The 24,798-nt window shown below is 43.4% G+C and overlaps 2 protein-coding genes across 3 annotated transcripts; one reads left to right on the forward strand and one right to left on the reverse strand.

The window, feature by feature from the left end:
- The first annotated feature begins 745 nt into the window (after window positions 1–745).
- LOC127294659 (uncharacterized) lies at window positions 746–1,626 on the forward strand. The gene is made up of 2 exons (XM_051324525.2): window positions 746–1,094; window positions 1,165–1,626. The coding sequence occupies exons 1-2, from the start codon at window positions 870–872 to the stop codon at window positions 1,489–1,491; spliced, it is 552 nt and encodes a 183-aa protein (XP_051180485.1). The 5' UTR covers window positions 746–869; the 3' UTR covers window positions 1,492–1,626.
- A 301-nt stretch (window positions 1,627–1,927) lies between these two features.
- On the reverse strand, window positions 1,928–5,324 carry LOC127294658 (mitochondrial uncoupling protein 1). 2 transcript variants are annotated; one of them, XR_011743068.1, is made up of 10 exons: window positions 5,132–5,324; window positions 4,670–4,885; window positions 4,485–4,563; window positions 4,256–4,389; window positions 4,066–4,164; window positions 3,879–3,983; window positions 3,191–3,265; window positions 2,381–2,467; window positions 2,169–2,294; window positions 1,928–2,128 (listed from the first exon to the last, which is right to left on the reverse strand). XR_011743068.1 is itself a non-coding variant. In XM_051324524.2 (9 exons), the coding sequence occupies exons 1-9, from the start codon at window positions 5,213–5,215 to the stop codon at window positions 2,259–2,261; spliced, it is 915 nt and encodes a 304-aa protein (XP_051180484.1). In that variant the 5' UTR covers window positions 5,216–5,324; the 3' UTR covers window positions 1,928–2,258. The 2 variants fall into 2 exon arrangements, 1 of the variants encoding a protein (XP_051180484.1); XM_051324524.2 differs by having other exon boundaries at window positions 1,928–2,294.
- Window positions 5,325–24,798: the final 19,474 nt, after the last annotated feature.

A 24,798-nucleotide genomic window follows, 5' to 3' on the forward strand; every position in this document is an offset into this window, starting at 1 on the left:
ATCGGGCCACCCCTTTATCATTCCTGGACCTTACAGAAAGATGCAGCCAAGTTTTTTACCACTTTGGTATTAATCAAAGGAGGAGCAACATTGCATGTCAAGCAGTTTTTATCAACACAATTATCATGATTTTTGTAGCCATCAATTAAAAGAACCATTCTAGGACTTCTTCTTACCTCTGATTCAACCAGAGGAACTTTTCCTTCTCTCCTCTTCCTTTTGGGAGACAGGGGAACAGAATCATCAAGTAAATTGTTATTCCTAGTGATCTCTTGTGTTTCTTCCAGTAACTTGTAACTTGCAAACAGGGGCCTGGTTGGCAACACATTTATCAGGAATGACAAAGGAAATAGTGTGCTCTGATTCAATTGACTCGTTCATAACATTCCATAACTGAGAAGACAAGAATTTCTTGGCCCAATCAAATTTATCAGGTGTAATGAGCATGAGAATAACAAAATTAAACCAACTAAGAGGTGTGTAGATTTGGTGCAAAGTAATCCTACCATATCTTCATTCCTTGTTTGAAGAATCTTTTGGCGAGGTCATGTTCCTCTGGAATAGAGAAGAAATGTGTTTCAACCCTTCCAATCACTAAGTGAGCTTCCTGTGGGGTGTTCTGTTGGGCATAATAAGTGAGAGATGAGTGTTATTTTGGCAAGTTTTGACTAGTGCTAGTGGTTCTCGAGAAAAAAGTGGGCTGAGTTGAGTTGTTCTGGTCGAATTGAATCGATGCGGTTGGCTGGTCCGCCTTTGGTGCCGGACTGCCGGTGGTGTGGCACCAACAACCAAGTCAACACAACAAAGCCACAAAATTAGCAGGCAGCAGCAGCATCATCAAGCGGAGCAGCTACCAGCAGCAGCTGGCCATGGCCGAATTAGCTCGTGTGCGGGACGCCCTGAGCGTCAGCGCCGACGACCGCGCGCGGGTGGACGCGCTCTCCGCCGCCGCGTCCGCGTCCCTCTCTTCGTCGTCGTCGTCGGACCACCTGTCGCCGACCTTCTTCGACAGGTTCGCGCTGCGCGGGATCCGCGTCCTAAGCATCCAGCCGGGCCTCATCCACTGCTCCTACACCGTCCCTCCATGCCTCACCGTACGTCACAGTCGCTCCCTCACTTCCATAGCTCCACTTGATCCATCCCAGCTGAGACGTGCCCACGCAGGACTCCACCACCGGCTGCCTCGCCGCCGGCGCCGTCGTGGCCCTGGTCGACGAGATCGGCTTGGCCGCGGCCATCTCCGACGCCCAGAACCTCAAGGTGTCCGTCGACATGTCCGTCGCCTTCGCCGACCTCTCCCAGGCGCGCCCGGGAGACGACCTGAGCATCACGGCGACGGCGCTCGGGCACAAGGGCGCCTACTCCGGCACCAACGTCCTCCTCACCAACGCCGACACCGGCAACGTCGTCGCCGAGGGCAGGCACTCCCTCTTCGGCAACATGAAGAAACCACCGCCCAAGCCGGCCACTGCTCACAGGAGCAACTTGTGATTCACTCTTAGTCTTACTCCGTTAATGCTTCTGTATGAGTGTATTTATATACTGCTACCACGTATCTACCATACCATTGTCGGAAATAAAAGCAAGCAAGGACGAGATTCATGCGTTTGCTACTGTATTACGAAACTCCCTCCCCTCCGTTAATAAAAAGATGCTAGAGATTTGTCTAAATTTAGATATATCTATACACGGAAGTGTTTAGAGACATCTAAATTTTGATAAATTTACGATATTCTTTTATCTAAAGAAAAGAGCCAGTACTTACTTCCCGGCAATGTGATCAGTGTGCACACTCAGGGCACAAAACAGCCAAACACATTCACAGGTAGCCTGCCTATCTTCATCATCACTTGAAATGCTTGCTGAGTACAAAAATCGATGACAATGTGACCCAGCAAGCATTTTAGTTGTAATATTGCAACAAAGATGAAGACAACAGAGGGCATCATCGACGATTAAAAGATCAAGCAAATGTACTGCGCCTTCCTGGCTCAACACAAACAAGATCTACCGTAGCCAATGTTCCTCCAACCAACACGGAATTAACACCACATTGAGATCTCCTCACTACCTCAGAATTAGTTCAGGTTCCCGTCAAGACCCACCAAAATTTATTACAGCATCTCACAAGTTGAGGTGTCAAATTTCTCCACTGTTCCCCGATTCTTAAGGGTTAACTTCTTCTGTAAGAAAAATAAATGTGCGCGTCATTGTTGTTCTTGTATACCACCCACTGCAAAAATCATCCCATGTCATCTTTAATTGACAGGCTTCCTCACGAAGGCCTTTTGGACCTGTATAGGTAGACAGTAAAACATTTTAATGCAGTTGATATAACACGCTTACATGGTTCCAGAATGCTATTTATAAATTAAGCTACCTGCTCCAGTGTCAAGAACATAATCACATTCCATGATCCCAGACGAGCAAAGTTTGGAAGGAAGCCTTTGTAAAATGCCAGAGGTCCCTGCACAAAAAATCAGATCGCAGACATTAAGAATCCTACTCCAGTGTCTATACACCTGTTGGACATTCTTCCATTGCATTCAACAGGTGTATAAATCAGATCATAGGGCCCAAACATATCCATTATATTCAGTTCGCAGACATTACCAAGTATAATAGCATCAACAAAACACAGTTCAAAAGATATTAAAACAATTCTGAAAATTGTACTCAGTACAGATTTGTTATGAGATAAAAAGAAGAAGGTTCCCACAATGGGTCCTCTCGTGACCAGAAGTTGGATTGGTACATGATGGCATATAAATAATCGAGTTCGACTCTTTCCTTACCACGATCAAACTTCCATTTACATGATTGCTAGGAGATGAAACAGAGTTGACCCGCCATGATAATGTTAACATTTGGGAACCATCAGAAGGCTATCACTATTTCATGATGACAACTATCAGGTCAATCAAGCTGCACAAGCGGCCAATGAACTATCTATTCTCCTCAATACATATTACTATAAATAAATGTCAATTTGAAACGGGAACATGTCCTTCACCACGTGGCCAAGATTTATACTAAGAATAGATATCAATAAGAAATGGGAACATGTGCTTCCCCACATGGCCAGATGCAAGACATGTTTGAGACGGAAAACTATTATAACTTTATAAGTATTATCTAGATCTGACTGAAAAGTCAAAATTCATGAACAGAGTAACAGAGTGGAACATACATCGTTCTTTAAGGTCTTCACGAAACAATCAATGGTACTCGTGTAGGCCGAGTCACCCATCATTCTTGACTTAACCTGCAAGAAGATGTTCTTTATCAGTCTAAAACATCTACGGCTATATAGACAGAAAGACTTATTTGATGATGAGCACAAAAAGAAGCTTCATGAAAGACCAGCATCCAATTTCCATAGAAGGGAAGAAATAACAGTTTCCATGCAGGCAAAGTAGCATGTGGTATTGTGGTGGCAAGAGGTGCACCCATGAAAAACAAAGGCGTAAATCTGCAGAAGCGCAGAAGTATAAACCTCACAAAGACCGGACTAAGAGAACAGCTACCAGAAATATCACGAATACACCATGAAACTGTAAGGTATGCTGCAACCGGATAAAGGTCTGGCCTGAAGGATCTTAGCTGAAACTTGTCATAGTGTATGACCCTGTCATTAACCAGTACATACCACCATCGGTACTAGACAGCAGTTTACTACCTAGTGGATAAATACACCAAGATAGCATTGCTCCCAAAAACTAATTTGCAATTGATCTAGTAGGTAATAAACACTAGTTTACTACCTAGTGGATGGATAAATATACCAAGAAAGCATTGCTCCAAAAAAAAAACTTGTTTGCAGTAGTAAATCAGTAGAGTAGGGATAATATGATCGCAGAGCAAGAAGGAAATCTCACCACATCGACTGGAGAACCAACACAAACAGCAAAGAAGCCAGCGCCCAAACCAGACAGGATATGAGTGACCACATCATCTTTGAACCCAGGAAGTTTCAGAATAGACTGCATTGATGGTGACAGCAAGTTAGCATCTAGTACAGGAGAACAAGAACAAAATAGAAGAAATCACATAGAAGAAGCACACCTGCTTCACTTGATCATAACTGGCCAACTCAGCAGCGTTTATGATGGCGTTACGTGCAACGTTGGGACCGATGCCAGTCCACAGAGCAGCAAACCCTTCCTGAAGATGATGGTACAAACAGATGTGAAGCAGGCAATTGAGGAAAATGCTCAGTACATAGCTGGCGGTACGAGATCAGAAAGGAGCTGACCTGCCTAACAATGGTGGAGTAAGCATTCATTGCCCCGGTATAGCGGCGCGGCACGCCAGGCGCGAGCTTCCCCTCGGACTGCAGCCTTACCTTGACAAGGTCAGTGGGGTTGGCCACGGCGATTGCAAGGGCACCTGATGCATGTTGGATTTAGTTTCGCTGCATATTTCATTTCACTTGGAATGAACAATTGGTTGGGGATCGTATATGGAAATGATGATGTGGGTACCGGTGGTGAAGCCAGCAGCAATCTTCTTGTACAGAGGTACATCCCCGACATGGTTTTCGCCAACATAGAAGGCCTTGACCTGAATGTGGTCATCAGGCATAAGATAGAACAATCGAGTCAATTTCATTCACCAAGGACGAGGATAGAATGCAACGCGTCGAAAAAAGGGGGTTAGGGAAACTCACGGGCTCGTAGAGGCCAATGCGGAGGCCCCCGTAGATGCACTGGCGGTGGAGTCCGGGTACGATGCCCTTCCAGAGCGCGGCGGCGCCCTCCTCCCTGGCGATGGTGGTGGCGGTGCCGAGCAGGCCGCGGTACTTGGGCGCGGCGAGATCCCCGGCGATGGCCTTCTTCTGCAGCTGCAGCCTGACCTTGGCCGTGTCGAGGGGGATCGTGGTGATCTGCGAGAGGGGGAACTCCGCTAGGTTAGGAAAATCGGGAAGCGAAATCCGTGGAGAATAAACAGATTGGCGGCGTGATCCTGGACGGGGAGTGGGCAGGGCGTGATGGCGGCATTCGAAATCCAGCGATCCGGTGAGAGAGGGGGGGAAAAACAGAGGGGTGATCCCTGTCCCCGTCCCCGGAACAGGAAGAGGAATAGGACGGTGCGAAGAGGAGGGAGCGAGGGGGTTAGGGTTTAGCAGCACCTCGGCGAAGCAGGCGGCGATGGCGCTGGCGGTGAAGCGGCCGGCGAAGGAGATGTCGACCTTGGAGCCGTGGTCCGGCGCCATGCTTCGGCTGACGGTGGACGCAACCAACACCACCAAGCAAGGCAAGACGAGGGACTCCTTCGGTTGCAGGTGGAAGCACTGTCACACACACGCAGGGAGAGGAAGGGAAGAGACAATAATGGAAGGCCCAATAAAAAGGAGGAGAGGGACAAGCAGGAACTGGCTTTTATTTTGCCTTTGCCTCTGCTGCTTTTCCTACTATTCAGTTGATTTTTATTTATCTTCCACTTATTTTTATCAAATTTGCTAGAAATTAGGCGTTAGATTTTTATCATGTTCCAGTCGATTTCTTAGGTACTGAATTTGCCTCGCGATTCATGCTGACGTGAGAGTTGCAAATGGTTTGCAACTGAGATTTTTTTTAGTTGTAGGTGGGTTGCAACAAAGATTTTCTTAGTTGCAAATAGGTTGCAGCTGAGATTTTCTTAGTTGCAAGTGGACTACAACTAAAATTTTCTAAATTATTTTTATTACTCTCTTTGTCTATAAAACAGTGCATGAGATTTGTCTAAACTCAAGTGTATGTGTCTAGACACATCGAACTTTAAATAAATTTGTAATATCTTTTTATAGACAAAGTTAATACGTACTACTTTTATCTATAAAATGATGTTGAAGATTTGTTTAAATTTGGATTTGGGAGTATAAATGTTATGCCCTGCTTATTAATTACCACATCGTTCGATTCGATTCTGATCTGATCTGGTTATGGTTATGGTCGCTGACTCATATGCGCATCACGTACTAATCCCACTAGTCATACACTGACTAGACTAGCTGTATTGCCTTCCTCGTTTCAATCCATGAATTCATCCATGTGTTACGGCTTGACTTTGCAACCATGTCTTCCTGTTTCTTCGCTTCACGTCTGCTCCGTCCTTCCCCGTCAGTGTTTTGCTCATGTACTTCTCTCCTCTTTTCAGGCACGAGTACTATCTGCACCAGCTGAACGACCATTGCGTAGGTTCCCTCGATACGCACGATACCCGCTCCAAACCAAATCCATGCCCGGGCGGGCTGGAACAAGAACAGCATCCAATTCCAATCCCATGTCGTGCTGCTCCTACTTGTGGCAGAATAGAATTGAAACCTAAGGGTGTGTTCGGTTTCCAGACCGGGTGGAATGGAATGGAATGTTTCCATTCCATTCCATTCCATCACATTCCATCCATCCCATTTTTCTGTTCGGTTCAAAAAGAGAAGGCTGGAATGGAACCAAATGTAATTAATCTAAATATGCAATTAATTAGGGATTCACAATTAATTAGCCCTGAAATTAGCCTAATTTAAAGGGATTCACAACCCATTTTTCTGCTCCGTCCATCCGATCGCCAGCCATCGCCTGGCTGCTCCATCCGTGGCGGCGCGCGCGCTGGCTCCGGCCGGCCCGTCTGGCCAGCTGCTCCATCCGCCGGCGGGCCATGCCCTTGCTCTTAACGCCGCCACGGCCGCCGCCCAGCCGCCGCCAGCAGCTTGCTCTGGCCGCCGCCAGCGCCGCCCTTGGCAGCGCCCTTGGCCGCCGCCCTGGCGCCGCCCTTGGCAGCTGCTCGGCCGCCGCCACAGCGCCGCATGCTGGCCGCCGCCCTTGGCAGCTGCTCTGACGGCCGCCGCCGCGCGCCGCCTGGCTACTCCGTCCGCCGGCCGCGCCATAACCGCCGCCACGCCGCCGTCCTGCCGCCTCGCATGGTCGCTTGCCCGGCTTCAGCGCGAGGAAGGAGATGGATACGGGAGAGAGAGAGAGAGTGATTAACGCGTGAGCACGAGCCGTTCCACCTCGTCCGACCAATTTGGTGGAACGAGGCAATTCCGCATCTAGCACGAATATTCCCTTCGGGGGAACCAGTTGGTTCCGTTCCATGATCTAACCGAACACTAGAATGGCCTCTAGGTGCAGAACGGTTCCATCTCATTCCTCTGTATTCCAAAACCGAACACACCCTAAAAGAATGCACTACGCTCTACATGTGTTTGCACGCATCAACACCAACATCGTTTTTTACAAGGGGAACCAAAATGCAACAGTTTTTACTTGGATTCTTACTCAAAACTTACTAATACCAGATGCGATTTCGACATGTACGGCTTGTCAACCTGACTTCAAATGTCGGCTCGTGATTGCCCGTCTAGGATAAGAGCATCTCCAGTCGTATTCCCCAAAGCGTTCCTAAAGCAATTTGAGGCGCACCGGACCAAAAAACGCTTTCAGCTGTGTCTCCCAAAGCCCATTTTTGTCCGGCGCGTCCCGATACGGTGTCCGGCGCCCCGAGCCCGTCCCCGTCCCACAGGGGACGCACCGGGCACGCCGGACACAATGAAAAGCGACGCGAGCCCGACGCGTTAGCGGCTTGGAAGCCTAAAACCCCGTTGTCTACCTTTGGTCAAGCGGCGTTAATGGCGTCCATGTTTTCCCAGACGACGCAGGGACGCGTCTCGTCGTGCATGGCCGCGTGGCCGTTCGCGCCGACGTTATTGCGTGCAACCACCCGCTGCCGCCGCTGTACATTAAGACGCCCTGCGAACGGCTTCGGCCGCGGCAGCCTAACCGTGGCGGAGGCGTGGGCGCTGTACCACGCCCGATATCCAGTCCCGCCGGAAATGCGGCTGCCAAGAAGCGGCGGCTGGAACATGGCCGTGAACGGCATTGTCGCCCCGCCGCCGCCGAAGCCGGGCACAGACCAATGGAGGGACGGCATCAAGGCCCGGCGGGCTCAACTCAGCGCCGAGGAGCGGTTGGATCCGACGTGGGCGGCCAACAACAACGACGATTGGTGGAAGACGTAATTCAAGGCGAAGTACGACGTCGAGATGCACAACAACGAAGGGCTCATCGGCGGGCCCAACAGCTGGAACAAGGACAGCCGCGCCCTGTTCTGGGGCGTTCCGGGGCGCACCCTCGAGGACGTCATTCGCGGCATCTGCAACGGCACTCCAAGGTTGGAGACGCCGTCGTCACCGCCACCGTCTCCTCGAGGAGGACCACCGCAATGGCAACCGAGGAGGACGACGTACTCGTCCTCCTCGAACTCTTCTTCCTCAGGACCGGCCCGATCGACGCCGTCCTCGTCGTACCGCTCGACGCCCTACATCGTCCACAAACGCGAGGTGAAGGAGGAGCCGGCGACGCCCGTCAACACGAGGCGTGGCGGCAGCGGCAGCCGGCGATAGCAAGAGAGGCGCGGTGGTGCCCTCCTCATCCCGATGTCGTAGGTGAAAGAGGAGCCGGAGGAAGCGACGCAGGTGGCGCTGCTGGAGGAGTACGAGCGCCAGCAGCGACGACCCAGAGGACTGCCCAAGGCTGCGGGCGACGTTCTTGGCGTCGCTCAACGACAATGACGCTTGGAGGGGCGACGTCGAGACGGCGATCGCCATGTCCATTGATATGTCTCAAATGTATCTATAATTTCTGATGTTCCATGCTAGTTTTATGACAATACCTACATGTTTTATTCATACTTTATATCATTTTTATGCATTTTCCGGTACTAATCTATTAACAAGATGCCGAAGCGCCAGTTCCTGTTTTCTGCTGTTTTTGGTTTCAGAAATCATACACAGGAAATATTCTCGGAATAGGACGAAACAAAAGCCCACGGCCCTATTTTTGACGGAGGATTCCAGAACATCGAAGAAGAGTCGGAGGCGGCCAACAGGGGGGCCACCCCATAGGGCGGCGCGGCCTGGCCCCCTGCCGCTCCAGGGTATGGGGAGCCCATCCCCTGGCTCCCCCGACGCTGCCTCTTCGCCTATATATTCCTTCGTATCGGAAAACCCTAGTACCGAGAGCCAAAATATGAGAAAAGTTACTGAGACGCCGCCGCCGTCAATCCCATCTCGGGGGATTCTGAAGATCTCCTCCGGCACCCTGCCGGAGAGGGGAATCATCACCGGAGGGCTCTACATCACCATGCCCACCTCCGGCTGATGCGTGAGTAGTTCATCCTTGATAGCGGCATAGATGCATGATGGATAGCGGTCTATGTTCTTTGTCGTAATGCCCTAAGTAAAACTCATAGTAGTCATCATGATATGTATGTGCATTGTTATGCCCTCTCTATTTGTCAATTGCCCAACTGTAATTTGTTCACCCAACATGCTATTTATCTTATTGGAGAGACACCACTAGTGAACTGTGGACCCCGGTCCATTCTTTTACATCTGAAATACAACCTATTGCAATCATTGTTCTTTGTTGCTCTTTGCAAACAAACATCATTCTCCACACCATACGTTTAATCCTTTATTTACCGCAAGCCGGTGAGATTAACAACCTCACTGTTAAGTTGGGGCAAAGTATTTTGATTGTGTTGAGCAGGTTCCACGTTGGCGCCGGAATCCCTGGTGTTGCGCCGCACTACACTCCTTCACCAACAACCTTCACGTGGTCTTCATCTCCTACTGGTTCGATAACCTTGGTTTTTTACAGAGGGAAAACTTGTTGTTGTGCGCATCACACCTTCCTCTTGGGATTCCCAACGGACGTGTGCATCACGCGCCATCAAGACCTTTTTCTGGCGCCGTTGCCGGGGACGTGAAGGAAAATTACACCACAGAGATTTCTAACTCCCACGTCAACTGCACGTCAGCAAATATTTTTCTGGCGCCGTTGCCGGGGAGATCAAGACACGCTGCAAGGGGAGTCTCTCACATCCAATCTCTTTACTTTGTTTATTGTCTTGCTTTATTTTATTTTCTGTCTTGTTTGCTTTCTTTATATCTAAAACACAAAAAAATTAGTTACTTGCATTTACTTTATTTATCAGTTTACCTTAGTTTATTTCATCATGCTTCTCCCTAGGTTCACTTTGAAAGATATATCAGTAGAGCGTGGGTCTATCATTGGAAGAGATAATATAGAAGAATTTTTCGCTCATGTTAGTAAGGTTAAAGATTTTGAAGATAGATCCTTGGCGGAACTTGCTCCTAATTATGAAATTGCTACTGCCTCTTTAGTGCACATGTTGGAAGCTAGATTTATTAATCTTAATCCTATAATGCAACACATATTTCTTACACTCTGTGATATGGAAGAAGGAGAGAAGAAATATTTTATTTTAGAAACCCTTCTTAAAGAATTTGGTGATGTAGCTAGAGAAGCTAGAAAAGTCTTTATTCAACATAAGATGCTTGGCTTTTATACTAATTTTGCAAGCAACCTTGAAAAGATGGAAAAAGATAGGCTAAAGTACACTAATGAAGCCAATTGTGAGGGGGAGACTAAAGTACCAATACCTTATAAGCTCATAGGAATGCATGAGGCACTAGAAAAGAATGAATTTTGATTGGATTGTTCCTGAAAATTTATTTGAGGAGGATAGCAAGCCTAAAAGTAATGAAAGAGGAGCTTCTGAAACTTACATAGATAAGACACAATGCATTGTTGAGAAAACCCCCAACCCCTCTGTTGATGCTTCTTCTCTTGATGTTACTTGATTTACACTTTCTGCGCCTAGCTGAAAGGCGTTAAAGAAAAGCGCTTATGGGAGACAACCCATTGTTTTATTTCTGCAATTTTTGTTTTATATTTGAGTCAAGGTGCTTGTAACTACTGTAGCAATACATTTGTATCTTTACTTTATTGCATTGTTGTGCCAAGTAAAGTCTTTGATAGTAAAGTTGATACTAGATTTGGATTTCTGCGCAGAAACAGATTTTTAGCTGTCACAAATTTGAGCAGATATCTCTGTAGGAGAATCTAAAAATTCTGTAAAAATTCATGAGTAATCCTCAGATATGTACGCAACTTTCATTCAGTTTGAGCTTCTTCATCTGAGCATGTTAAGTGCCTCGAAAAAATTCGTCTTTACGTACTGTTCTGTTTTGACAGATTCTGCCTTTTATTTCACATTGCCTCCTTTACTATGTTTGAGTGGGTTTCTTTGCTCCATTAAATTTCAGTAACCTTGGGTAATGTCCAGAAGTGTTGGGAATGATTGTATCCTCTCTGAACATGTGAATTTTTGATTATGCACTAACCCTCTAACGAGATTGTTTTGAGTTTGGTGTGGAAGAAGTTTTAAAGGATCAAGAGAGGAGGATGATATAATATGATCAAGAAGAGCGAAAAGTCTAAGCTTGGGGATGCCCCCGTGGTTCATCCCTGCATATTTCAAGAAGACTCAAGCATCTAAGCTTGGGGATGCCCAAGGCATCCCCTTCTTCATCAACAACTTATCAGGTCACCTCTAGTGAAACTATATTTTTATTCCGTCACATCTTATGTGCTTTACTTGGAGCGTCTGTGTGTTTTTATTTTTGTTTGTGCTTGAATAAATTCGGATCCTAGCAATCCTTGTGTGGGAGAAAGAGACGCTTCGTTGTTTCATATGAACACTGGTGTTCTTAGTTTTACTTTTAATGTTCATGGCAAAAGTTAAAAGCTGCTGCATTTATTGCTATTTGGTTGGAAACAGAAAATGCTTCATGTGGTAATTGATATATTGTCTTGAATAATTTGATACTTGGCAATTGTTTTGAGTTCTCAAGTAGATCATGTTTAAGCTCTTGCATCATGTAGTTTAAACCTATTAGTGGAGAACTACCGTAGAGTTTGTTGAAATTTGGTTTGCATGATTGGTCTCTCTAAAGTCTAGATATTTTCTGGTAAAAGTGTTTGAACAACAAGGAAGACAGTGTAGAGTCTTATAATGCTTGGAATATGTTCTTATGTAAGTTTTGCTGTATCGGTTCATACTTGTGTTTGCTTCAAACAACCTTTCTAGCCAAAGCCTTGTACTGAGAGGTAATGCTTCTCGTGCATCCAAAACCTTGAGCCAAAACCTATGCCATTTGTGTCCACCATAACTACCTACTATGTGGTATTTTTCTGCCATTCCAAAGTAAATTGCTTGCGTGCTACCTTTAAAAATTTCATTCCTTGTCTCTGCAATACATAGCTCATGGGAAAGTAGCCTAAAAAACTATTGTAGTAAAGAATATGTCGTTGATACGTCTCAAACGTATCTATAATTTCTTATGTTCCATGCTACTCTTATGACAATACTCACATGTTTTATACACACTTTACATCATTATTACGCATTTTCCGGCACTAACCTATTGACAAGATGCCGAAGCGCCAGTTCCTGTTTTCTGCTGTTTTTGGTTTCAGAAATCTTACAAAGGAAATATTCTCGGAATTGGACGAAATCAACGCCCAAGGTCTTATTTTTCCACGGAGCTTGCAGAAGACCGAAGAGCATACGAAGTGGGGCCACGTGGCGCCCAGACCACAGGGCCGCGCGGCCAGCATGGGGCCCGCGCCGCCCTATGGTGTGGGGCCGTCGTGCCTCCCCCGACTCTGACCTTCCGCGTACTTAAACTCTCTGTCGTGAAAACCCTATGACCGAGAGCCACGATACGGAAAAAGTTCCAGAGACGACGCCGCCGCCAATCCCATCTCGGGGGATTCAGGAGATCGCCTCCGGCACCCTGCCGGAGAGGGGAATCATCACCCGGAGGACTCTACATCACCATGATCGCCTCCGGACTGATGTGTGAGTAGTTCATCCTTGGACTATGGGTCCATAGCAGTAGCTAGATGGTTGTCTTCTCCTCATTGTGCTATCATGTTAGATCTTCTGAGCTGCCTATCATGATCAAGATCATCTATTTGTAATGCTACATGTTGTGTTTGTTGGGATCCGATGAATATGGAATACTATGTCAAGTTGATTATCAATCTATCATGTGTTGTTTATGATCTTGCATGCTCTCCATTGCTAGTAGAGGCTCTGGCCAAGTTGATACTTGTGACTCAAAGAGGGAGTATTTATCCTCGATAGTGGGTTCATGCCTCCATTGAATCTGGGACAGTGACAGAAAGTTCTAAGGTTGTGGATGTGTGATACGTCTCCAACGTATCTATAATTTCTGATGTTCCATGCTTGTTTTATGACAATACCTACATGTTTTGTTCACACTTTATGTCATATTTATGCATTTTCCGGAACTAACCTATTGACGAGAAGTCGAAGTCGCTAGAAACCATCCAGTACGCCACCACCGTCGTGAAACTCCGTCTCGGGACCAGAAACTCCGTTCTGGCACTCCGCTGGGACAGGGAATTGGAGGAGATCATCGTCATCATCACCACCGATGCCTCTCCATCGACCAACAATGTTTCCCCCATCCATGTGTGAGTAATTCCCCTGCTGTAGGCTGAATGGGATGGTAGGGATTGGATGAGATTGGTCATGTAATAGCATAAGATTGTTAGGGCATAGTGCCTAGTATCTGTAATTGGTACTTTGATGATATTGTTGCAACTTGTTATGCTTAATGCTTGTCACTAGGGCCCGAGTGCCATGATCTCAGATCTGAACATGTTATTGTTTCATGATGATATGCATTGTTTTATGATCTTACCTGCAAGTTGTATACACATGTTGTTGTCCGGAACCCGAGGCCCCAAAGTGACAGAAATTGGGACAACCGGAGGGGAAGGCAGTGGTGTGAGGATCACATGTGTTCACGGAGTGTTAATGCTTTGCTCCGGTACTCTATTAAAAGGAGTACCTTAATATCCAGTAGATTCCCTAGAGGCCCAGCTGCCACCGGCTGGTAGGACAAAAGATGTTGTGCAAGTTTCTCATTGCGAGCACGTACGACTATATACGGAACACATGCCTATGGATTGCTTAGTACTTGGACACCGTTTTATTATTATCTGGAAATGCCCTGCTTTGATTGTTACATGAGTTTCTCTCATCCATGCAACGCCCGTTATCCATCCCTGTGCCTACAGCATTTTAATCATGCTGTTTACTGTAATCACTACTGCTGTCTTTGTTACTCTGTTGTTGTTATTTCACTACTGCTACTGCTATAAACTGTTACAACTGATAAACTCTTGTGAGCAAGTCTGTTTCCAGGTGCAGCTGAATTGACAACTCCGCTGTTAAGGCTTTCAAGTATTCTTTGTCTCCCCTTGTGTCGAATCAATAAAATGGGTTTTACTTCCCGCGAAGACTGTTGCGATCCCCTATACTTGTGGGTCATCAAGACTATTTTCTGGCGATGTTGCCGGGGAGGAAAGGTAAAAGGCACTCACACTCTGGTCCCAGGTAACTAAGTTATTTTCTGGTACCGTCGTAAGTGCTTGAAGCTATTTCCTTTTGATCCTGCAATTGCATCTTTTTGTTTCTTGTTTATCACTAGTTGGGCATAATGGAAAGCAACTATGAGCTTTTTAATCTATTTCCTGAGTTAAGACATGGATTGTTTGCTGCGAAAATTAAAAAACCTATGGAATCTTATTTGCATGCTAGTAGCAATGATATTAGTATGAACGCTTTGAACATCATTGTTGCTAATACTATGGAAAATTCTAAGCTTGGGGAAGCTTGTTTTGATGAGCATGATATTTTTAGTCCCCCAAGCATTGAGGAGAAAATTTTCTTTGATGATATTTTGCCTCCCATTTATGATGATTATAATGATAGTGATCTTTTGGTGCCGCCTACTATGGAGAGTAAATTTTATTATGATTATACTATGCCTCCTACACTTGATGAGAATAATAATGATAGCTACTTTGTTGAATTTACTCCCACTACAATTAATAAAATTGATTATGCTTATGTGGAGAGTAATAATTTTATGCATGTAGCTCATGATAAGAATGTTTCATGTGATAGTTATATTGTTGAGTTTGTTCATGATGCTACTGAAAATTTTTATGAGAGAGGAAAATATGGTTGTAGAAATTTTCATGTTACTAAAACACCTCTCTATATGCTGAAAATCTTGAAGTTGCGCTTGTGTTGCCTTACTATGCTTGTTGCATTATGCTTCATGAATTTGTTTGTTTACAAGATTCCTTTTCATAGGAAGTGGGTTAGACTTAAATTTGTTTTGAATTTGCTTTTTGATGCTCTCTTTTGCTTCAACTCTTATTTCTTGGGAGTGCATCATTAAAATTGCTGAGCCCATCTTAATGGCTATAAAGAAAGCACTTCTTGGGAGATAACCCAAGTTTTTATTTTACTACAGTACTTTTGTTTTATATTTGTGTCTTGGAAGTTGTTATTACTGTAGCAACCTCTCCTTATCTTTATTTTATCGCATTGTTGTGCCAAGTAAAATCTTTGATAGCAAGGTTGATACTAGATTTGGATTACTGCGTAGAAACAGATTTCTGTCTGTCACGAATTTGGGCAGGGTTCTCTGTAGGTAACTCAGAAAAATCTGCCAATTTTTGTGTGTGATCCTCAGATATGTACGCAACTTTCATTCAATTTGAGAATTTTCATCTGAGCAAGTCTGGTGCCTCTAAAAAATTCGTCTTTGCGGACTGTTCTGTTTTGACAGATTCTGCCTTTTATTTCGCATTGCTTCTTTTGCTATGTTAGATGGATTTCTTTGTTTCATTAACTTCCAGTAGCTTTGAGCAATGTCCAGAAGTGTTAAGATTGATTGTGTCACCTCTGAACATGTGAATTTTTATTATGCACTAACCCTCTAATGAGTTTGTTTTAAGTTTGGTGTGGAGGAAGTTTTCAAGGGTCAAGAGAGGAGGATGATATATGATTAAGAAGAGTGAAAAGTCTAAGCTTGGGGATGCCCCCGTGGTTCATCCCTGCATATTTCAAGAAGACTCAAGCGTCTAAGCTTGGGGATGCCTTGGGCATCCCCTTCTTCATCAACAATTTATCAGGTTTTTTCTATTGAAACTATATTTTTATTCCGTCACATCTTATGTACTTTACTTGGAGCGTCTGTTTGTTTTTATTTTTGTTTTGTTTGAATAAATTCATGCTTGTGTGGGAGAGAGATACGCTCCGCTGGTTCATATGAACACATGTGTTCTTAGCTTTTAGTGTTCATGGCGAAGGTTGAAACTGCTTCGTTAATTGTTATATGGTTGGAAACAGAAAATACTACATGTGGTAACTGGTATGATGTCTTGAATAATTTGATACTTGGCAATTGTTGTGCTCATAAGGATCATGTTTAAGCTCTTGCATCATATACTTTGCACCTATTAGTGAAGAAATACATAGAGCTTGCTAAAATTTGGTTTGCATGATTGGTCTCTCTAAGGTCTAGATATTTTCTAGTAAGGGTTTGAACAACAAGGAAGACAGTGTAGAGTCTTATAATGCTTGCAATATGTTTTTATGTAAGTTTTGCTGTACCGGTTCATACTTGTGTTTGCTTCAAACAACCTTGCTATCCTAAGCCTTGTATTGAGAGGGATTACTTCTCATGCATCCAAAATCCTTGAGCCAAAAACTATGCCACTTGTGTCCACCATACCTACCTACTACATGGTATTTCTCTGCCATTCCAAAGTAAATTGCTTGAGTGCTTGATGACCCACAAGTATAGGGGGTGTATCATAGTATCTTCGATAAGTAAGAATGTCGATCCCAACGAGGAGCAGAAGGTGTTGACAAGCAGTTTCGATGAAGGATTCACTGTAAATGCTCACAGACAAGTATTCAGGGGGTTTTGATGTAACAGATGAATAAAGTACGAGTAAGTAAAGTGCGAGAGTAACAATTGCAGCGAGTGGCCCAATCCTTTTTAGCACAAAGGACAAGCCGGGTTGTTTACTTATAATGACCAAACGTTCTCGAGGACACACGGGATTTTAGTCTAGTGCTTTCGCTACATACGGCTAATTAATCTTCATTGTTTTGATAAGTGTTGTGTGGGTGAACCTATGCTAATGTACCGCCCTTCCTAGGACTAATACATACTTGTGATTATACCCCTTGCAAGCATCCGCAACTACAAGAAAGTAATTAAGATAAATCTAACCACAGCCTTAAACTCTGAGATCCTGCTATCCCTCCTGCATCGATATACCAACGGGGGTTTAGGTTTCTGTCACTCCGGCAACCCCGCAATTGGCAAACGAGTACAAGATGCATTCCCCTAGGCCCATAAAGGTGAAGTGTCATGTAGTCGACGTTCACATGACACCACTAGAAGAATAACACCACAACTTAAATATCATAACATTGAATATTACTCAACCATAATTCACTACTAACCTTTAGACTTCACCCATGTCCTCAAGAACTAAACGAACTACTCACGAGACATCATATGGAACATGATCAGAGGTGATATGATGATGAATAACAATCTGAACATAAACCTTGGTTCAATGGTTTCACTCAATAGCATCAATAACAAGTAGAAATCAATACCGGGAGAGTTTCCCCTATCAAACAATCAAGATCAAACCCAAATTGCTACGGCGGTGACGATGTGCAGCGGTGGAGACGGCGGTGATGATGGTGGAGATGATGATTATGGCGATGGAGATGATGTCCAGCTCGATGACGGTGACGATGGCGTCGATTTTCCCCTCCGGGAGGGAATTTCCCCGGCGGATTTCAGCCGCCGGAGAGCTCTTTTCTCTCTGGTGTTCTCCGCCCCGCAGAGGCGGCTGTAACTCTTCGCGAGGTACCCTCTGTGGCTTAGGTCTTCGGGACGAAGGATTTCGCGAAGAAAAGGAGGCGAGAGGGGCTGTGGGCCCCCTCCTCACCCGAGCGGCGCGGCCGGGCCATGGGCCGCGCCGGCACTGAGTGCAGGCCCACCTTGGGTCCCCTCGGCTCCCCTTACGGCTTCCTTCGTCATACGGAAAAATAGGATTTTTGGTATAATTTCCTTCCACAGTTGATCTTCCGAAATATTGCGTTACGACGGTGCTTTTTCCGACAGGAATCCACGGCTCCGGTGCTCGATCCTCCAATAATGATGAAACATGCAAAATAGATGAAATAACATAAGTATTATGTCCAAATATGAAATATATCAATGAATAACAGCAAATTATGATATAAAATAGTGATGCAAATTGGACGTATCAACTCCCCCCAAGCTTAGACTTCGCTTGTCCCCAAGCGAAACTGAACTCGGTAAACAGGACCACATGTTTATGGAGTGAAGTGTCGATAAATAAAATACGGACAAGAAGCATCATATTCATTCACACAAGACATTCTAGTAAACAACTTCTCATATAACTCAACTTGAAACAAGTACAAGGTAATCACAAATAAAGGTGCATAAGAAATCATAGTTGGTGATGGCAAACTTCGTTCTTGGTCAGAGAACAATTAACAGGTTATACTTATCTATCGAGCAATGCTCTCATGTTAAAGTTTATATTGCACAACTTGCATACTCAATCATAATAGTCTCCTCATGATCATTGATAACTTGCAAAGCTATATTCATTCAGATAAAACTTGTACTAAACAAGGAAAAGTAAAAGACATGATGAAGCAAATCACAATGTAATGGTTTGATCACAACTACTCAAATGCTTGCTTGAGATGGAGGGAAATAGGTTTACTGACTCAACATAAAGTAAAAGACAGGCCCTTCGCAGAGGGAAGCAGGGATTAAATCATGTGCTAGAGCTTTTCAGTTTTGAAATCATATAAAGAGAATAAAAGTAACATTTTGAGAGGTGTTTGTTGTTGTCAACGACTGGTAGCGGGTACTCTAACCCCCTTGCTAGACAAACCTTCAAAGAGCGGCTCCCATTTTATTTTTATTTTGTGTGGCACTCCTTCCAACCTTTCTTTCACGAACCATGGCTAACCGAATCCTCGGGTGCCTGCCAACAATCTCATACCATGAAGGAGTGCCTTTTTATTTTAGTTTTATTATGTTGACACTCCCCCCAACCTTTGCTTACACAAGCCATGGCTAACCGAATCCTTCGGGTGCCGTCCATCAATCACATACCATGGAGGAGTGTCTATTTAGTTTAATTAGTTTGGGACTGGGAATCCCATTGCCAGCTCTTTTTTGCAAAATTATTGGGTAAGCGGATGAAGCCACTAGTCCATTGGTGAAAGTTGCCCAACAAGATTGAAAGATAAAACACCACATACTTCCTCATGAGCTATAAAACATTGACACAAATAAGAGATAATAAGTTTTGAATTGTTTAAAGGTAGCACACGAAGTATTTACTTGGAATGGCAGAAAATACCATGTAGTAGGTAGGTATGGTGGACACAAATGACATAGGTTTGGGCTAAGGTTTGGATGCACGAGAAGTATTCCCTCTCAGTACAGGTCTTTGGCTAGCAAGGTTAATTAGCAAGCATAAGATTTGGAGGAAACAAACAAATATACATGTGATAGAAACAATCATGCATCTTCCTTGTAAGCACAGACAATTTTAACATCAGAATAATAAGCTATGAGCTAACAAGAAAGAAAGACAATGAAACACTACATGTATTTCCCTTTTCTACTTAAACCTCAAAGTGTTGTTGCTATTGACCAATGCTAAGTTTGCCAAAACCAAATAGATTTATTCAATGCTCCCAAAGTGATACCAATACTAAGATCAAGATCAATCATATAGTAGAGATTGCAAACTAAAATAAGATGTGCAATATGTAAATGATAAGACTTCTCATTGATATTCCATAACGATAACTCACACCAAGGGATACATAGATAACCAACTAAAGGAGAGATACTTCCAAACTGCAACCCATCTTATATGATAACTTCCCTACTCATGATATGACACTACTTGACAATAAAAAGTAAAAGGTAGTGATGATGTGATACCGCGACACTCCCCCAAGCTTGGAACAAACCAAGGGGATGCCAATACCGATGATGAATTACTCCTTCGGCGATGGTGGTGATGAATTCCTGACAAGCTTCTCAACAAGCTCCTGAAGCTCATCAATCTTGTACGTGAGGTTGCGAATCATCTCCGAATTGTGCTCGACGCGGTTAAGAAGTATGTCCGACGGCGAGTCCCAACTCTTGGAGTTATTTCCCCACTCTTCACCCTCAGGCTTCATCCTTCCTGCAGTGTTAGAACGATCTATATCCCAATTGCTAGGCAATGCTGCCCTGGGAGTCCTTTCAATTTGATTATTGAAAATTAGATTGCGGAAGGGATGGTGAGTGCCTGATAAAGATGTCTTCGGAGCTAGGTAATGACGTGGAACCCCTCCTCCGGTGCGAATTCTTGCGCTCTTGTTTGCACTAAAAGGGTTATCCACCACCTTGATGCTTGCGATGGTAGCACGCGGGTGTGCGCGCGAGTCTTCCTCCACCTCTTCTTCATCCTCTTCCTTGACGCTCTTGTCCTCCTCTTTCCACTCAAGATCTTGATTATCTTCATCCGAAAGCTCCTTGCCCTTGTTCTTGGAGACCATGGTGCTTCTAAACTGAAAACAGATCCTGGCAGAAACAGCTCGAAACAAAACTCGTCGAGAAAACGATATACGGACCTCCAGGGGTCCGGGGGATTATATAGCAAAAAATTTCACAACAAAAGGAAAGTACCAGAGTCGGAAAGGGGCGACGAGGCGGCCAGCTCATAGGGCGGCGCAGGCCAAGGCCAGGCCGCGCCGGCCTATGGGGGCACGCCCTCGTGTGTCTCCTCCACTCCGTTTCGATCTCGTAATTTTTCATATTTTCCAAAAACAGCAAAAATATTGTTCGGAAAGTAAATTGCGAACTTTTCATTACCAGTACTGTTACCTATTCAAAGTCGAGTTACGTGGATTTGTCAATTTGTCCTTTGATGAAAGCCTCCGGTGTTTCCACTCGAATAATATCAACATCAACATTATAAAAATCACCTGAGATATAATGCTTGAGTCTTTGTCCATTCACCACTTGTGTGGCATTGCCTTGGAGAGAGCTAATTTTAATTGCTCCTGAACGATACACCTCCTCAACGACATATGGTCCTTCCCATTTCGAGAGTAATTTCCCTGCAAAGAATCTGAGACGAGACCGATACAATAGGACTTTATCCCCAATATTAAATTCTCTTTTGATAATCCTTCTATCATGCCATTTCTTAACTTTCTCGTTGAAGAGTTTAGCATTTTCATAAGCTTCACTTCTCCATTCATCTAGAGAACTCAATTGCAACAACCTCTTATTACCGGCAAGTTTAGGATCTTTATTTAATTCTCTAACAGCCCAATAAGCTTTGTGCTCTAGTTCTAAAGGTAAATGACAAGCTTTCCCATAAACCATTTTATAAGGTGACATTCCCATGGGATTTTTTATAAGCAGTTCTATAAGCCCAAAGTGCATCCTTCAATTTACTAGCCCAATTCTTTCTAGTTTTATTAACAGTCTTTTCCAATATAGATTTAATCTCTCTATTTGATAATTCTACTTGCCCACTAGTTTGAGGATGATAAGCGGAAGCAATTCTATGATTAATACCATATCTAGCAAGAGTTTTTCTAAAACCACCATGAATAAAATGAGAACCTCCATCAGTCATAATATATCTAGGAACTCCAAATCTAGGAAAAATAATATCTAAAAGCATTCTTAAAGAGGTCTCACCATCAGCACTTTTTGAAGGTATGGCTTCCACCCATTTAGTAACATAATCAACAGCAACAAGTATATGAGTGTTACCTTCTGAAGAGGGAAAAGGTCCCATGAAGTCAAATCCCCAACAATCGAACGGTTCAATAACAAGAGTATAATTCATAGGCATTTCATTGCGTCTAGAGATATTACCAACTCTTTGACATTCATCACAAGATAAAATAAACTTCCTTGCATCTTTGAAGAGGGTCAGCCAATAAAAACCTGATTGTAGAACCTTTTGCGCGGTTCTTTCTCCGGCGTGATATCCTCCATAAGCACTACCATGACATTTACTCAATATCTCTTGTTGTTCATATTCGGGAACACATCTTCGCAGAATACCATCCACTCCTTCTTTATATAAGTGTGGGTCATCCCAGAAATAATGCCTCAAGTCATAAAAGAATTTCCTCCTTTGCTGAGCTGAAAAGATTGGAGGCAAGTACTTGGAAACAATAAAGTTAGCATAATCAGCATACCAAGGACTGTCTCGCGAACTCACCTTTATTGCAGCTAATTGTTCATTTGGAAAACTATCATTAACAGGAACAGGATCATAAGCAATATTTTCCAATCTAGACAAATTATCAGCAACAGGATTATCACCACATTTCCTATCTACAATATGTAAATCAAATTCTTGCAACAGAAGTACCCATCTAATAAGCCTTGGCTTAGCATCTTTCTTTTGCATAAGGTATCTGATTGCAGCATGATCAGTATGTATAGTAACTTTTGAATCAACAATATAAGATCTAAACTTATCACAAGCAAAGACTACAGCTAACAATTCTTTTTCAGTAGTAGCATAATTTCTTTGAGCAGCATCAAGAGTTTTACTAGCATAATGAATAACATTCAATTTTTTATCTACTCGCTGTCCAAGAACAGCGCCTACAGCAAAATCACTAGCATCACACATAATTTCAAATGGTAAATTCCAATCAGGAGGTTCAACTATAGGAGCAGTTGTTAAGGCTTTCTTTAGAGTTTCAAAAGCTTCCTTACAATCATCATCAAAAACAAAAGGTACATCTTTTTGAAGAAGATTAGTAAGAGGCTTTGAAATCTTGGAGAAGTCTTTAATAAACCTCCTATAAAACCCAGCATGACCAAGAACACAACGAATACCTTTAACATCCCTAGGATAGGGCATCTTCTCAATTGCTTCAACTTTAGCTCTATCAACTTCAATACCTCTCTCGGAAATTTTATGTCCCAATACAATTCCTTCATTAACCATAAAGTGGCATTTCTCCCAATTAAGAACAAGGTTAGTTTCTTCACATCTCTGCAAAACTTTATCAAGGTTCCGCAAGCAATTATCAAAAGAATTCCCATAGACAGAAAAATCATCCATGAATACCTCTACAATACTCTCGCAAAAACCATGAAAAATAGCAGACATGCATCTTTGAAAAGTAGCAGGAGCATTACATAAATCAAAAGGCATACGTCTATAAGCATAAGTTCCATAGGGACAAGTGAAAGTGGTTTTCTCTTGATCCTTAGTTTTAACAGCAATTTGTGAAAACCCAGAATAACCATCAAGAAAGCAAAAATGAATATTTTTAGATAACCTTTCTAACATTTGATCAATAAAAGGCACATGGTAATGATCTTTTTTAGTAACTTTATTAATTTTTTGATAATCAATGCACATTCTATACTCTACAACTACTCTTTGAGGTATGAGCTCATCATTATCATTAGGCACAACAGTCATTCCTCCTTTCTTAGGAACACAATGCACAGGACTAACCCATCTACTATCAGCAATAGGATATATAATACCAGCTTCAAGAAGTCGTAATACCTCATTTCTTACCACATCCTTCATTTTAGGAATTATACGACGCTGAGGTTCAACAACAGGCTTCGCATCATCTTCCATATTAATGGCGTGTTGGCAAATAGAGGGAGAAATCCCCTTCAAGTCATCAAGAGTGTAGCCAATAGCACCTCGGTGTTTCTTCAATATTTGCAATAACCTTTCTTCTTCAAACTCTGTAAGCTTAGAACTAATAATAACAGGATATATTTTCTTATCATCAATATGAGCATATTTAAGATTATCAGGCAAAGGTTTTAAATCGAAGACAGGATCTTCCTTTGGTGGCGGTGTTGTACCCAGATCTTCCACCGGTAAATCATGCTTGAGAATAGGTTGGCGAAGAAAAATTTCCTCAAGCTCATCTCTTTCTTTCCTAAAAACTTCACTCTCGCTATTCTCCAAATGTTGCTGCAAAGGATTATTAGGAACAAGAACAATAGATGCACACTGTTCCATTTTAAAATCACTAGGACAATGCCCGCGCGTTGCTGCGAAAGAGCAAGATACGTAGACTTGAAAATACAAAATAAAAATAGTTCTAGCAACATAGCATAATAATTTGTTACGGTGTTGCATGAAGCTAGCATTAGTGAATTTACCCAGAAGGTGTTTATCTGGTCCCATATCAAGCACTTAACACCAGCCTAATCTGTTGACCCTGTTCAATCACAAAGTACATATGAACCCATATTTCAGATCCGAGCAAAACTGGATGGAAATCCATTGATCTGAGAGAATTTGCTAAGATTCATAATTAGAAATATGGTACTACAACAACTTTGAAATTCGGAATCAAAACTGAAGCAGAGAAAACAAATCAGGCTGTTAGTGTTGGTACAACTGTGTCGTAGAAAACAGCTAGCTTCAGTTCACATCGTGCACGCAATCAGGTGCGTGGTCAGTACGTCCTAAAGTTCAAAGGTTCATAGTTGACCGCGCAGAAAATTCGAATTTTTCTTTAGAAATATGAATGACATACTATGTCCTAACATGGGCCGAAACCTTGCAAGGATTAAACGTGTTTGAGGGAACATAAAAGAGGAATGTAATGATCAATCATGCTTGAGGGAGTACTAAAAGAAACTTTGTGTGCATTCTGAAGTTGTCCTTTCAAATTAAATAATTCTAATTTCTGCTGACACAGACGGAACTCCAAGAAGAAACCTTTTGATAGTTAGATCTAATTTTCTTTTCAAACATGATAAGTCTCTTGTCTGCTAGTGCCCAAATCCCAAACTCCAAATCTCATGACTCCACGTGAAGAAAATTGAAGAATTAAAGAAAGGGGATGACCGGGGAAGAGGAGCAGATTTCCAGTTCTGCTTTCGTTTGAGATTCTGCAACTCCATCTCAGGGCCAGCGTCCGCGCTAGTTCTTTTCATGGACAGTACAAATCAGAGCATAATTG

Source organism: Lolium perenne, chromosome 4 (genome assembly GCF_019359855.2).
Source record: "Lolium perenne isolate Kyuss_39 chromosome 4, Kyuss_2.0, whole genome shotgun sequence".
NCBI lineage: Eukaryota > Viridiplantae > Streptophyta > Magnoliopsida > Poales > Poaceae > Lolium > Lolium perenne.

What these genes read in the sequence shown, in the direction of transcription:
- LOC127294658 (XM_051324524.2), bottom strand. Translation starts at nt 5,215, where the DNA reads ATGGCGCCGGACCACGGCTCCAAGGTCGACATCTCCTTCGCCGGCCGC. An exon ending in TGCTGCTGGCTTCACCACCG is followed by an intron (nt 4,390 to 4,484) that starts GTACCCACATCA and finishes AACATGCATCAG; the next exon opens with GTGCCCTTGCAATCGCCGTG. An exon ending in TTGGTTCTCCAGTCGATGTG is followed by an intron (nt 3,266 to 3,878) that starts GTGAGATTTCCT and finishes ATCTTCTTGCAG; the next exon opens with GTTAAGTCAAGAATGATGGG.
- LOC127294659 (XM_051324525.2), top strand. Translation starts at nt 870, where the DNA reads ATGGCCGAATTAGCTCGTGTGCGGGACGCCCTGAGCGTCAGCGCCGAC. An exon ending in CCGTCCCTCCATGCCTCACC is followed by an intron (nt 1,095 to 1,164) that starts GTACGTCACAGT and finishes GTGCCCACGCAG; the next exon opens with GACTCCACCACCGGCTGCCT.